General features: G+C 42.7%; 1 protein-coding gene across 2 annotated transcripts; it reads right to left on the minus strand.

Moving 5' to 3' along the window:
- Positions 1-2680: 2680 nt before the first annotated feature.
- Positions 2681-7423, minus strand: LOC125506209 (putative glucuronosyltransferase Os04g0103100). Of its 2 annotated transcripts, XM_087522062.1 has the most exons (6): positions 6947-7423; positions 5957-6052; positions 4844-5021; positions 4699-4730; positions 3281-3400; positions 2681-2957 (listed from the first exon to the last, which is right to left on the minus strand). In XM_087522062.1, exons 1-2 carry the CDS (start codon positions 7231-7233, stop codon positions 5968-5970), a joined length of 372 nt encoding a protein of 123 aa, XP_087378188.1. In that variant the 5' UTR covers positions 7234-7423; the 3' UTR covers positions 2681-2957; positions 3281-3400; positions 4699-4730; positions 4844-5021; positions 5957-5967. The 2 variants fall into 2 exon arrangements, with proteins under 2 accessions (XP_087378188.1, XP_087378187.1); XM_087522061.1 differs by having other exon boundaries at positions 4844-6052.
- Positions 7424-16166: the final 8743 nt, after the last annotated feature.

The following is a 16166-nucleotide window of genomic DNA, read 5'->3' on the forward strand; positions in this document are numbered from 1 at the left end:
ACTTACCAGAGTGATTGGGCGAGGACTGGGTGTCCTTAGCTCAAGGGGAATAAGGTGAAGACGAGGTCTTCTGAGTTGAATCTCAGCCTCCCTAACCAGACGTACAGTTGTCACACCAACTGGAATTGGTCCAACAAATCATTGTCTTCAATGAGTCACTGGTTTCATCCTTCCCTTCCCTTTACTTATTGTTGGTCCTTGTGAAGTCATTGTATGATTGCATTATCTTTTGTCTTCATTGAGTGACTGCTTGTTCTGATTCCCTTCACAATATCTTCCTACCTGATCTTTACTGCCTAGCTGCTATTAGTCATTGTGCTTTCACTTCATTGAATACTTGACTATGGTTTGCCTAGTGTAGTCTACCTTCTGCTGCATGATAATAGGTTTAATTCTATCGTTTGTCTTCGAAACTTCCATGTTTTGAAGACTTTCATAAAAATTGCCTATTCACCCCCTCTAGTCGATCACTAGCACTTTCAATTGGTATCAGAGCAAGGTACTCCCTTGTTCTGTGTGATTCGGTTTAACCACCTGGAGTTTTAGCTATGTCGACTGCATGGATAATTAAAGTCTCCGCTGCATGCCCCGTCTTCGATGGAACTGAATATCCCTACTAGAAGAATAAGATGCGCATGCATCTTGAAGCCATTGATGTCGACCTATGGTATGTCGTCAAGAATGGCGCATGCATCAAATTTGGGTTTCATGGAGCCATAGACATGCATAAAAAGAATCACAAAACAATAGTGGACAAGCAACAAATATGTAAAGCAAAACAAAAAAGTACAATACATATGGCCCAACATTTATCCGACACAAAAATTTGGCTAAAGAAAAAACAAGTAAAGAAGTATATGTTTGTTAAAGGTTTATTTGCCAAAGCAACATTTTATTTTAGAGGTTTTAGTCGAAGCATTTTTTTTAAACATGGGCGCCTCTATGCTATAAAACTGGGCTGGTGCCCCTACGCGGGTGGGCTTGTCCCAATTTGGGCCTGATTATTTTCTCACGACCCAACATCTATTTGGCAGCAAGATTTGTTTTTCTGAATTTGGGGGGTCTGCACTCTGTTAACTGAAGAACAAGAACAGAGCATGAACACTGGATATCTCTGCTTCGATTTAGTTACAAGAACTTAGCATGGCGCACATATCGCATCCTATTACCAAAATATCATTGGGTCTAAATATCATTACCAGAATTCAGGCTTTGCTTCACACAAATTCAAATTCAGCTAACAAATGATCCTTGACTTACTGAAACTACTAGCTAGACACAATAACTGAAACTAGGGACCCCTGACTCTGAAACTAGCTTGACAAACATACTGAAACTGTAACAATTTCTAGCGATTGATGAACATCAAGTAAAAGAAACCCATAGCAATGACACACAACAATAAAATGCTCCAGCCATCATATTTGCTTGCTGCTTCAAATCGATCAACTGCTTTAGTTGCTTGCCCATTTTATTCAATTCACACTTCACTTCAACACTATCCATCATTGGATCGGCTCTGTCCACCAAATGTGAGGCGTGTTCCACACCAAGCTGCCCCCCAAAATCGAAATTAAGCTCCTGTGTTGAAGCCTCCAATTTCAACCTCTCAACGTACTCATCGAGCCGCTCGAAATGTCCACATTTCTTCAGAACCTGAAAAACAAGGTAAACAGGGGTCGACGGCGGCATGAACCCCGGATCAGATCCACCGCCCAAATTCGACGGAAAAATAAAGAAATTGATCCATCTGCTTGGTGCAGTACACGGATCTAACCTGTCCCGGTTATGGCTTGCTCAAGCATTTGGCTAACTCGCGCCCACGGTTGCCATTTTCCTCTTTCACACAAGTCAAACGCTTTAGAGGCTCAATGCGCGGGCAATCGGGGCATCTTGTCAACGACACTGGACCATAGTGCGGCCATGATTGGCGGGAGGCCAAAATTGAGCTAGACATCACTCGCCGGCGGCGCGCTTCGTTGCCGGAGAAGAGGAAGAACAAGGTGGGGGGAAGGGGAAAGGGGAAGGGCAAGCAATGGGGGTGGGCTGGCTCGGGCTCGTGGATGGCTCGGGTCGGGGCATGCTTATGTGGATAAGTTGTGGGTCCCACACACATGTGAGTAAGTGCTAGGTCCCACATTCACTACAAGAAATATGTCAACTTGTGACAACCACTATTGGTCACTGAATGGTCACAAATTTCCATTTGTGACCTTTTTGTGACCAAAAACATAAGGTCAAAAGTTGGCCGTCATAAACTGACTATAGCGACCTTTCTTCTGGAATGGTCGAAGACGTTTACGACCAAAATATGCCTACTGTTTTGTTTTGGTCACTAGCAGCACCCCCAGGCCACGTAGGCATCCGACGTGGCAATCTGATGTGGCACAAGAATCAGCCCGGTCCAATTCAGTTTTCTACATGGGCCTAGCCCAACAATTCAGCCTTTTTAATGTATTTTTTCCCTATTAATTTGGTTGACTACATGGGCCAAGCCCACATTTTAGCCTTTTTGTTTCTGGGCTGGGCCCTTTTTCCCAACAGTTTTTATTTTTTTTCTTTTATATAAAAAGGGGTCCACTTGTCACATGGGTCCCAGCTATCAGGGTCATATTATTCATATTTCAATTTAACAGTAAATAAATAACTGGTATTTAAATTGGCAGTATTCAAATTGCACTGACAGAAAACACATGTAATACTTCAAATTATATCAACCAGATTCATGCAGCTCCTACTCTCCAAATAACACGTAATACTCTTAACACAAACTTTACAAGCTCTATAAGTGGAATAACGATACAAGCTCTACAGGTATGGCAATCACAATTACAAGATCTATAGGGTAACAACTAGATACTTCATAAGCTCTACAAGTGTTTTCTTCTTCAGCATGGAGCTCCTTCGATAGCGATCATTTAGAACTGGGCTAACGGAACAGCAACATGCCGTCCACCCTGTTACATGAATAAGCTGAGAAGAATCAGAACAAATAGAACCAATATATTATCAACATTCCATTCAAAAAAGAACAGTTCTGTATATAGAATGATAACACAAATCCAGCTAGTACCATGCTTTTTTATTCATACAAGAAAACAGAGACTATGAATATGCATGAAGTGTAGGTCCTGTAACCTCACCGCAACACATTGCACCTAAAACAACAATGCCATTCTACTACCACGACCATCCATTCAATAGGCAAGATCTAACATTACTAGTCAAAGCACATACACTAACATCACAAACACAGGATAAAGGGAACCGAGAGAGACACCTGTGGATGACAACATCAATCTGGATTTAGTTAGCATTTGTGAGGAGGTAGATTATCACCATGGTGTGCTTGATGATGCACATGACCATCATCTTCTTGCCGCCATTGCATCCGTACGCTCTATGATGGGGGGGTACCAATGCATCCAAGTAGAACAAAATCACCATTATTAAACCACATCTTCAAGTACAAGCTAAGTATATATCAAGTGAAAGCGAAAAAAAAGTTGAAAAAAACACTGGAAATAATTACTTCATGTCATGCAGAGTTCAAACTAAATAAACATATGCAAAGTTCAAACCAAAAAAACATATGCAAAGTTCAAACCGAATAAACATATGCATGATGGTGTCCTGTAGATGAACGAAGGACAACATCTACAAGGTTAGCCAAGCTTATAATAAAGACAGAATGAGATAGCAGAGTTAAATATCGGTGACATAGGCAGCATAACCATAAGACAACACCATATACTTGCTGTGCGGGTATATATAGTAAATCAACATTGTATCTTGCAAGTCAACAGTTATCATAGAGAACAAGATACCATAAGATGAATGATGGCACTCAAATTCTAATCTCACATAGATAAAATTCACTGCCATAGTAATAGTACATCTTCACTTGGATATATCTAAGGAGTCCAGTTGGTTCTCACAAGCAAGTGTTCTCAGGTTTGCCTTAACATGAAAGGTTAACTTGTACTTAACTGTGAGCAAACAGTACATAACAAAATCATGGATTTGATTTCAAGTAACCAAGAGACTAATTAATGTGTTACTGCCTGATACTGTCGATCAGAAAAGCATAAGCAGCAAACAATATCCTGCATATCAGTGGAAACAAGGTGACAAACAATGTTCCAGGGAGGTACTTTATATAATAAAAACTAATAAAAACAAACTAGGCACCTGCATATCACACGACGGTAGTTTTAGATAATAAAAATTAATGTTCCACGCATAGTCTTAGCGCTCCATCAAAGAATCAACTAAAATTATTTTCAAGCAAACAGGTTGTACATCGATCAGGTTGTAAAGGACAAAAATTCAAGGGTGTACCTAGTGCAAAAGGCATTTACTAGGTTTTGAAGCTAATAACAATTAGCATGCACCCATCACTTGTTGGAGTTGGTGCGTGGTCAAATTCAACTAGTGTAATGTATCACCTATATATAATAGACCCATCTCTCCAATGCAATTTCACGGACCAAGAAACATAGGTGTTTATTTCTTCCTCTGCTAAACTATCTCCATATGGATACCAGCTAATGATACGCATATCGTATTAAGGCAATGCTTTGGATGGCACATATTCTGCAAGCTACTGCTAATTTGCAAATACAAATGGACGCCTAATAGTGCTCGCATAGAATTAGCAGAGCATGGTAGATTTATAGCCATCAGGGGAGGGGACACCTGAACCCACGTCGGCTGCTGCAGGGCTTGTGCTGCACACAAACACACACATACATGTATCAGAAGCAATTCAGTCAACACTCTTGGCAGGCAAGAGGCAAGTTGGCACTCACAGGGTTGAGATAATAGCAGGAGACGTGCGTACCTGAAGGGTCGAGCGATTGGTCCGAGCCCGGAGAGCAGAGGAGGCATGGCGGCGGTGTGCTGGCGCGCCTTGGAAGCCCGGGAACCTGGAGTTACCGATGGTCAAGAAAGAAGAGGAGCAGAGAAGGCCCTTGATGGCCAGCTAGATGCCTCCCTCCTGCTCCTCAAGGATGGGTGACCTGCAGTAACAGATATGTTATACAACCCGGGATCAAATGTAGCACATACTATCGTTGTAACAGTCTTCTCTTGTGTCTGGCAGTATCCAAATTTACTGTTACTTTTTAAAGTTAAGCTGAATCGTCTTGTAGGAACAAAAGAAGAAACGAGTTGAGTCTCTAAATCTGACCATCCTACAAGACTAATACCGAGTACACACATCCAGTCAGCATTTTAAATCTAAATGTGATACTAGTGCTGATATGGTCAGTTATAACAGGTTCACCTGAAGAAAAATACTACTCTACTACCACTACCATCGATTCAACTTACAGGATCTAACAATACTAGTGAGCGCACACAGACTAACATCACAAGGCAGGAGAGAATAGAGGGAACAGGGACCTGATGATGATAATGTCGACATTAAACTGTACTATATGTGCAAGTAGGCCACTCTACCCAGTGAGATTAATACACTACAGAATCTATCTAAGACAAGACCGCCACCGACATTAAACTGTACTATATTTCTAGACAGCAAACTAAATAGAGGGCTGCTCTCAAACCATACATCCAAACGAAGCAAACGAGGACTCTACGGAAACCTTAGAACATGCTTTACAACTCATATGTAGAGGACAACTTGAAATTATGAGCATAACAAACTCGTTTTTCAGTTAGAAGCTCGCTGCCCAAAACTGTGAGGTAATGCAGTTTTTTAACTGAACCAAATTCAGTTTACGGAACAGCCAGAGAAATCCAATTCTACAGGATACATGATCATATTCAGACTAGAATGAAAACAGCCAACAACTCACAGCGAGGCATTTGTTAGTATACTACAGGAACACAAGATGCAATAACTAAATCAGACAAAGACCAAACTATATAAGTTGTGTCGGTGACATTCGTCACAATCTTGTTAAATACTCTAAGAAAAATTACTCCACACATGCACATGTCTCAAGGAACCAGCAGCGCTGCTTGCTCCCTTGGTCCGGCTCCTTGCTGTGCAAGATGACTGAGACTCGGATGCAGAGCGAGCTCCCTGCAAATGACATATTGTATCAATGCTTTGCAGTAACAAAAGAAACTCACATACAATAGAACTTGCGCAATAGTGTATCAACACCCCAAAGGAGGCATTACAAAATTCTCAAAGAATGTTTCCGAAGGGATTAACCTCACAGCAACACACCAAACCTGAATATACTACCACTATACTGGAACCACCATACATTCAATCAACAAGATATAACAAAATACCAAGTCAGGAAGCACATGCAGATAACTATGTTTGTGCAAATCAGATCTTTTGCATAGAACAGTACATCCTATTCAAAAGAATATAGAGACCTCAAGCCATGTAACTACTGAAAGAAGAGGGAATCAATGCAATTCTATATAGACAAAAACACATAGCAAAACTTCAGTATTTGGTGGTACAATGAAAGAGAAGTTCAGTTGAAGAATCCCTAATTGATGCAAGATTTGCTACAAGTGAACTATCAGATACATCAATATCAACACACAGATGGTCAATACCTCATAACACAGAGCTAAACTGCAGGGTATAACCTTTGTAAAAAAATTGCAGGGTATAACTAAATCTAGTAAAATGGAGTAAGCATTTGACAAGGGAATACTAGTCTGTCAACTACAGGCTCCTGTTCGATCCTTCAGTTTCAGAAGTTTCAGATCGAATTCTTGATACAGGGCACCACACCAAAATGTTCAGTTTGAAAACCAAATCCAACAGAGGGCTGCTGGGCCTCGTACAGCAGGCGAAGGGGAGGCGGCCCAGGTGCGTGTGGGGAGGGGCGACGCAGAGGACGAGTGGGCATCATTGCTTAGATGGCGGGGCGATAGAGACGCGGGGGTGGTCGGCGGCACCGGATCACGACGAAGATGAAGCGGGGCGGCGGAGTGGAGGGGGAGATACCTGATCTGGAGGAGGCGGTCGAAGAGCGGCAGGGAGTAGACGCCCTCCTCGTCGGCGAAGTAGACGACGCCATCGAGGAGGTGGTTCTCGACGACCTCGAGGCCGGCATTGAGCTGGTGTGGGCGGAAGTCGACTGCGGGGGAGGCGTTGAGGCCGTCGCAGCAGCCGGCGTAGCGGTGTATGACGGCGGTGCGGTGCAGCGTGAGGGCGGCCTCTGGGGAGGGCTTGCTGGCCTCGACGACGACCCAGAGCACAGGCGGGCGGACGAGGCGCAGCGTCTGGCCCATCCGGTTGATGTAGTAGGCGAGGAGTGGTGCGGGGGAGTGGGAGAGACGAGGGAGAGATGGTGAGGGGAGGGAGGGACGGCGAGGTCGGCAGTGGGTGGGAGGTTGGATCGGGAGGCGGCGGGGAGAGATTGGATCGGGAGGTGGTGGTGGCGGTGAGGAGATGGGGGGAGGAGGGGTGCGATGAGGGAAGGGGTGTGATGTGAGCTAGGGTTTGGGCTGTGGTGTGCGTGAGAGGTGAGGGGGCAAGGGCTACCGTTGGATCCAGGAGCATCCAACGGTGTTTGATGCATGATCCGCATGAGATGGCTATGGCCCAATGAGAACGGAGTACGTGTGTATAACGTTATGACCATCTAAAATTGGACGTTATGACCATCCAAAATTGGTCGTGGTCAAATAAAAATAAAATGTAAAGTCATGTCAGCATTTTATTTTTCATTTTTTTAGTGTCCAAAATGATTTTTTTGTTAAGAAGAAGCTACCAAATAATTGCACAAGGGTGCATCTTTAAACGGCAAACAATTTTGCTTAAGGAAGTTTTCATTTTCTTTGCATGGAAATTTCATTTTTCATTTTTCGAGTGCCCAAAATAAGTTTTTTTGTGAAGGACCTATCATATATTTGTTGCAAAATTGTACCAAATCATTTTCCTAAAATACTAGGTCATATTTAATATACAATTGACCAAATGGTTGGGTGTAAAAAGTTTTGATCCACCTCTCGTGAAAAAGACAAATTTCCGCCGATTCAGCTGGAAGCGGGTCAAATTTGAACTGCAGCTGCCTCATAGTTTGCTATTTATTTTTTCCAAAAATCATTTCTAGGTACATAAGTACCTATTTAATGAGAGAAACACCAAAAAAATTCCAAGATTCAACCACTAGCTAGGAACGGTAATTCCCGCCGTTTTGACCGCATTTTGAAATGGGCATAAAAATTTCAAAAAAAATCAAAAAATTGGGAAACCTTCGCATTGTGTCATTATATGTGGCCAAGTTCCCAGTAAAAATAACAAACTTCTAATACGGCAATTATTTTAAAAAATTGTTCTCAAAAACGAGTTATCACGTGTGGAGATCAATGGCTTTCAAGCCAAATGATCAATCTTATGGCCACATTCATGGCATAGTTTGTTCAAATGATCTCATATTGTGCAAAAGGGTGCATATTGGAATGGCAAACAATGTTGCCTAATGAAGTTTTCATTTTCGTTGGACGAAAAAACCATTTTCCATTTTTCGAGTGCCCAAAAGGAGGTTTTTTTGTGAAGGACCTCCCAAATAATTGTTGCAAAATTGGACCAAATCAATTTTATAAAATACTAGGACATATTTAATGCACGATTGACAAAATGGTTGGGTGTAAAAAGTTTTGATCCACCTCTCGTGAAAAAGACATATTTCCGCCGATTCAGCTGGAAGTGGGTCAAATTTGAACTGCAGCTGCCTCATAGTTTGCTATTTATTTTTTCCAAAAATCATTTCTGGGTACATAAGTACCTATTTAATCAGAGAAACGCCAAAAAAATTCCAAGATTCAACCACTAGCTAGGAACGGCCATTCCCGCCGTTTTGTCCGCATTTTGAAACGGGCATAAAAATTTCAAAAAAAAACAAAAAATTGGGAAACCTTCGCATTATGTCATTATATGTGGCCAAGTTCCTAGGAAAAATAACAAACTTGTAATACAATAATTATTTTTAAAAAGTGTTCTCAAAAACGAGCTATCACGTGTGGAGATCAATGGCTTTCAAGCCAAATGATCAATCTTATGGCCGCATTCATGGCATAGTTTGTTCAAATGATCTCATATTGTGCACAAGGGTGTGTCTTGGAATGGCTAACAATGTTGCCTAAGGAAGTTTTCATTTTCTTTGCATGAAAAATTCATTTTCCATTTTTTCGAGTGCCCAAAATGAGTTTTTTTGTGAAGGACCTCCCAAATAATTGTTGCAAAATTGGACCAAATCAATTTTCTAAAATACTAGGACATATTTAATGCACAATTGACAAAATGGTTGGGTGTAAAAAGTTTTGATCCACCTCTCGTGAAAAAGACAAATTTCCACCGATTCAGCTGGAAGCGGGTCAAATTTGAACTGCAGCTGCCTCATAGTTTGCTATTTATTTTTTCCAAAAATCATTTCTAGTTACATAAGTACCTATTTAATCATAAATACATGGTTTGGTGGCGATACGTCGAGGTTTGGGCGGTGGCCGAGGCCCCCAACTCTAGAGCGCGTAAACTCGCATGCCCGCTGCGTGGTCACCGCGTGGCCGTGGCGTTGCCATGTGTTCTGGGCGGCCTAGGCATGTCTAGTGGGTTGGGCACTCCCCAGGTAGGTGCTAGGAAGAAAATCACAACATAAGATTCTCACGAGGAGACCGATCGATGCTCAAACATGAATAAGCAGCCAAGTGTTTGATTAGTGGTACGGGAAATGCACATGGCCAATGGGCGTGAGTTTTGGCCTAGGATGATCATATACTAAGGAGAATGTATTCACAAATTTTCAGCTCAAAAGGAGGATCCTAGGTGGTACTTGCTTTGCAAAGTACCACACTGGACAAAAATATGAATGTTGAAGCTGGGCTCAAAATAATGAATGTATTGAGCTGAAATTTTGTGGAGGATGGTTATTTGGGCATAGGAAAGCATTGTAGAAAATTGATATCATTTTGACATGCCAAAGTAGTACTTCCTTCACAATGCTCTTCTATGGACAAAAACTTGGGAAAACTAGTGAGAGAGATTGGATGAATTAAATGAGCTAAAAATTGGTGTAGGTAAGTTACATAGGTGTGGTCATGCGCTGGTAAATGTTCAGATCATTTGGGTAAGCCTAGTTAGTACTTACTTCACAAAGCTTCTCTCGAGGTAGAAACTTTGGAAATTTCCTGAGAAAGATTTACTAGGAAAATTGAGCTGAATATTATCATGTGGCAATGATTTGGGTATGGAAGAGTGCCCGAAAAGTTTGAGGGTAATAGGAGGGGTCTATATAACACTTGCTTTGCAACATGCCAATTTGGCCGTAAAATATAAATTGAACCTGGGCTCACATAGATGATTTGACTGAGCTGCAATTTGGAGGAGGGTGGTAATTTGGGTATATGAAGGAACTGTATAAATTTCATGTCATTTAGAGATATAAAAAGGTACTTCCTTCACAATGCTTCTAGGTGGACAAAAACTTTGGAAATTTGCCGAGGAAGATTTGCTAGGCAAATGGAGCTGAATTTTGTCATGCGGTAATGATTTGGATAGGAAAGAGTGCCCAAAAATTCCAAGGGCAATCAAGAATATATTAATAGCAGTTCCTTCATAAAGTGTTGTTGTGAACAGAATAGGAAAATGAATATTGCTGAATTAGTTTGAACTAGGCAAGGAAGGATTTTTACATATTTGATGAAGATATGCCCCAAAGAATTTATGAGATTTTTTTGGGAATTTTGGGAATGATAGAAATATAGGTTGCTTCACAACCTAGGGCAAAAACTGCCACATGGACATGACACATAGGCAAAACTGATGAGATGGCGCCTAGTCATCACAACCCACCACAATCTACAAGGCTATGACCATCTATATTGGTCATTAACAACTAGAAATAAGGCAGCGGACTAGCACTGTTTGCTTTGTGACCATTTCGTGTAAGGAAATTACGACCTTTCTGACCAAAATGGTCGTAATGGTTTAGGGTTTGGAGCCCCCTGAACAGCTTTTGACCAATTGGTCTAAAATGGTCATAAATTTATGACCACTTCTTCGAGGTTCACTGACAGAAGGTCATAAGTTGACATATTTCTTGTAGTGATTCATGTGGATAACTGATGGGTCCCGCGTGTCATAACTCAAACCACTAACCCCTTATGTTTTGCATTTCATGGTTAAACAGGGCCATGTCGCATTGGAGCTATTGTTGACTACAAATAGGTCGCATCAGAGATATTTTCGTCAACTACATCGCCCCTCATCCAATTCATCTCAAAGATGTCGCATAGGGGCTATAGACCCCTTATTCCAAACCATGTCTGTCGGCTCCCAGTACACCCCCTGAAAGTGAGCAAGTTAGATATTGTGTCATCAAGACCGGGGACGACTGCATGTCGATTGAGGATGGAATGCACAATCTTCTTGTCACCAAAGTTGTGTGTGGTCAGGGACATGGCATCAACATCGGAAGCTTGGGAGATGACAACTCCAGAGTCGAGGTATCATGTATTACAATTGACTCGGTGCAATTATATGGCACGACCATGGTGCCCGGATCAAGACATGGCAGGGACGAAGTGGGTTCGTGAAGAATATCACGTTCCAGAACATGATCATGGACAACGTGCAAAACCCGATTATCATTGACCAGAACTACTGCGACTCGTGAAACCATGCAAGAGTCATCAGTTGAGGTCAACAACGTCACCTTCAAGAACATTAGAGGTACAACGATTTTCAAGGAGGCCATCAAGGTGAGCTGTAGCACGAATGTCCTATGCTCCCAAATTGCTTTGGGGAACATCCATCTGAATTTTGAAGGTGGCGAGGGTGAAACACAGAGCACTTGCGAGAATGCAAAATGGAGAAAAACAGGAAATGTTGTTCCAGTGCTCTGCAAGGGCAAACAATAAAGGAAACTTCATAATACATTTTAATGTCAAACTTTTCGGTGAATCTGTAAGTTGTCGTTATGATCACCGTGTTATAGATGACGTTTGAGCAACCCCGAAGTCCATCATACGTTAAGAAGTGACTACGACACTTCATGGTCTAAGGAACTAAAGCATACTTTAACTCTTCGTGTTATAACGATTGACTTGTGATGACAGCATCTCAAAGTATAACAATAAAGTTTGCGTCAATTCAATGTGATCGTTCTTCGAACATCATATTCTCAGTTTTGCTTTAAGACTATCATTACACGTAATGATATCTCAAGATCCGGAAAACATGATCAGAAAACAACACTTGAGCTAGTCTTAGAGGCAAAACTAGGAATCAGAATTTACCGTTTATGTCGTGGACTTAACACGACATATGTGTTGGGGAATGTAGTAATTTCAAAAAAAATCCTACGCACATGCAAGATCATGGTGATGCACAACAACGAGAGGGGAGAGCGTGTCCACGTACCCTCGTAGACCGTAAGCGGAAGCGTTAGCACAACGTGGTTGATGTAGTCGTACGTCTTCACGATCTGACCGATCAAGTACCGAACGTACGGCACCTCCGAGTTCAGCACACGTTCAGCCCGATGACGTCCCTCAAACTCTGATCCAGCCGAGTGTTGAGGGAGAGTTTCGTCAGCACGACGGTGTGGTGACGATGTTGATGTTCTACCGACGCAGGGCTTCGCCTAAGCACCGCTACAGTATTATCGAGGTGGACTATGGTGGAGGGGGGCACCGCACACGGCTAAGAGACGATCAACTTGATCAACTTGTGTGTCTAGAGGTGCCCCCCTGCCCCTGTATATAAAGGAGAAAGGGGGAGGCGGCCGGCCTAGGAGGAGGGCGCGCCAAGGGGGAAGTCCTACTCCCACCGGGAATAGGACTCCTCCTTTCCTTGTTGGAGTAGGAGAGGAGGAAAGAGGAGGAGAGGGAGAAGGAAAAGGGGGCTGCACCCCTTGTCCAATTCGGACCAGAGGGGGGGTGCAGGCCTCCTTCCTTTTGGTCTCTTTTCTCTATTCCCGTATGGCCCAATAAGGCCCATATACTCCCCGGCGAATTCCCGTAACTCTCCGGTACTCCGAAAAATACCCGAATCAATCGGAACCTTTCCGAAGTCCGAATATAGTCGTCCAATATATCGATCTTTACGTCTCGACCATTTCGAGACTCCTCGTCATGTCCCCGATCTCATCCGGGACTCCGAACTCCTTCGGTACATCAAAACATATAAACTCATAATATAACTGTCATCGTAGCGTTAAGCGTGCGGACCCTACGGGTTCGAGAACTATGTAGACATGACCGAGACACGTCTCCGGTCAATAACCAATAGCAGAACCTGGATGCTCATATTGGCTCCTACATATTCTACGAAGTGTTAGGGAACGTAGTAATTTCAAAAAAATTCCTACGCACATGCAAGATCATGGTGATGCATAGCAACGAGAGAGGAGAGTATGATCTACGTACCCTTGTAGATCGACAACGGAAGCGTTAACTTGGTTGATGTAGTCGTACGTCTTCACGGCCCGACCGATCAAGCACCGAAACTACGGCACCTCCGAGTTCTAGCACACGTTCAGCTCGATGACGATCCCCGGACTCTGATCCAGCAAAGTGTCGGGGAAGAGTTCCGTCAGCACGACGGCGTGGTGACGATCTTGATGTACTACCGTCGCAGGGCTTCGCCTAAGCACCGCTACAATATTATCGAGGACTATGGTGGAAGGGGGCACCGCACACGGCTAAGAATATGATCACGTGGATCAACTTGTGTCTCTAGGGGTGTCCCGTGCCTCCGTATATAAAGGCTCAAAGGGGGGCTGGCCGGCCAAGAGGTGGTGTGCCAGGAGGATTCCTACTCCTTCCGGGAGTAGGACTCCCCCCCCTTTCCTAGTTGGAATAGGATTCGCGGAGGGGGGAAAAGAGGAGAGAGAGGAGGAAGGGGGGTCGGCCCCCTCTCCTTGTCCTATTCGGACCAAGGGGGGAGGGGCGCGTGGCCCATCTCTGGCCACCTCTCCTCTCTTCCACTAAGGCCCATATACTTCCCGGGGGGTTCCGGTAACCTCCCGGTACTCCGGTAAAATCCCGATTTCACCCGGAACACTTCCGATATCCAAACATAGGCTTCCAATATATCAATCTTTATGTCTCGACCATTTCGAGACTCCTCGTCATGTCCGTGATCACATCCGGGACTCCGAACAACCTTCGGTACATCAAAATGCATAAACTCATAATATAATTGTCATCGTAACCTTAAGCGTGCGGACCCTACGGGTTCGAGAACAATGTAGACATGACCGAGACATGTCTCCGGTCAATAACCAATAGCGGAACCTGGATGCTCATATTGGCTCCTACATATTCTACGAAGATCTTTTATCGGTCAGACCGCGTAACAACATACGTTGTTCCCTTTGTCATCGGTATGTTACTTGCCCGAGATTCGATCGTCGGTATCCAATACCTAGTTCAATCTCATTACCGGCAAGTCTCTTTACTCGTTCCGTAATACATCATCTCACAACTAACTCATTAGTTGCAATGCTTGCAAGGCTTATGTGGTGTGCATTACCGAGAGGGCCCAAAGATACCTCTCCGACAATCGGAGTGACAAATCCTAATCTCGAAATACGCCAACCCAACATGTACCTTTGGAGACACCTATAGAGCTCCTTTATAATCACCCAGTTACGTTGTGACGTTTGGTAGCACACAAAGTGTTCCTCCGGTAAACGGGAGTTGCATAATCTCATAGTCATAGGAACATGTATAAGTCATGAAGAAAGCAATAGCAACATACTAAACGATCGGGTGCTAAGCTAATGGAATGGGTCATGTCAATCAGATCATTCATCTAATGATTTGATCCTGTTAATCAAATAACAACTCTTTGTCCATGGTTAGGAAACACAACCATCTTTGATTAACAAGCTAGTCTAGTAGAGGCATACTAGTGACACTCTGTTTGTCTATGTATTCACACATGTATTATGTTTACGGTTAATACAATTCTAGCATGAATAATAAACTTTTATCATGATATATAAGGAAATAAATAATAACTTTATTATTGCCTCTAGGGCATATTTCCTTCACGAAGATATTTATCGGTCAAACCGCATAACAACATACGTTGTTCCCTTTGTCATCGGTATGTTACTTGCCCGACATTCGATCGTCAGTATCTCAATACCTAGTTCAATCTCGTTACCGGCAAGTCTCTTTACTCGTTCCGTAATACATCATCCCGCAACTAACTCATTAGTTGCAATGCTTGCAAGGCTTAAGTGATGTGCATTACCGAGAGGGCCCACAGATACCTCTCCGACAATCGGAGTGACAAATCCTAATCTCGAAATATGCCAACCCAACAAGTACCTTCAGAGACACCTGTAGAGCACCTTTATAATCACCCAGTTACGTTGTGACATTTGGTAGCACACAAAGTGTTCCTCCTATAAACGGGAGTTGCATAATCTCATAGTCATAGGAACATGTATAAGTCATGAAGAAAGCAATAGCAACAAACTAAACGATCAAGTGCTAAGCTAACGGAATGGGTCAAGTCAATCACATCATTCTCCTAATGATGTGATCCCGTTAATCAAATGACAACTCATGTCTATGGTTAGGAAACATAACCATCTTTGATCAACGAGCTAGTCAAGTAGAGGCATACTAGTGACATTCTGTTTGTCTATGTATTCACACATGTATTATGTTTCTGGTTAATACAATTCTAGCATGAATAATAAACATTTATCATGATATAAGGAAATAGATAATAACTTTATTATTGCCTCTAGGGCATATTTCCTTCAGTCTCCCACTTGCACTAGAGTCAATAATCTAGTTCACATCGCCATGTGATTTAATACCAATAGTTCACATCATCATGTGATTAACACCCATAGTTCACATCGACATGTGATCAATACCAAAGGGTTTACTAGAGTCAATAATCTAGTTCACATCGCTATGTGATTAACACCCAAAGAGTACTAAGGTGTGATCATCTTTTGCTTGTGAGAGAAGTTTAGTCAACGGGTCTGCCACATTCAGATCCATACGTATTTTGCAAATTTCTATGTCAACAATGCTCAGCACAGAGCTACTCTAGCTAATTGCTCCCACTTTCAATATGTATCCAGATTGAGACTTAGAGTCATCTGGATCAGGGTCAAAACTTGCATCGACGTAACCCTTTATGATGAACCTTTCACTTCCATAATCGAGAAACATATCCTTATTCCACTAAG

Source organism: Triticum urartu, chromosome 5A (assembly GCF_056163025.1).
Source record: "Triticum urartu cultivar PI428250 chromosome 5A, HENAU_Tu73, whole genome shotgun sequence".
Classification (NCBI taxonomy): domain Eukaryota; kingdom Viridiplantae; phylum Streptophyta; class Magnoliopsida; order Poales; family Poaceae; genus Triticum; species Triticum urartu.

Excerpts from the sequence above, each read along its gene's own strand:
- LOC125506209 (XM_087522062.1), bottom strand. The coding sequence starts at position 7,233 with ATGGGCCAGACGCTGCGCCTCGTCCGCCCGCCTGTGCTCTGGGTCGTC. Across the intron at positions 6,053-6,946 it reads GACCGCCTCCTCCAGATCAG|GGAGCTCGCTCTGCATCCGA; the intron begins GTATCTCCCCCT and ends TGTCATTTGCAG.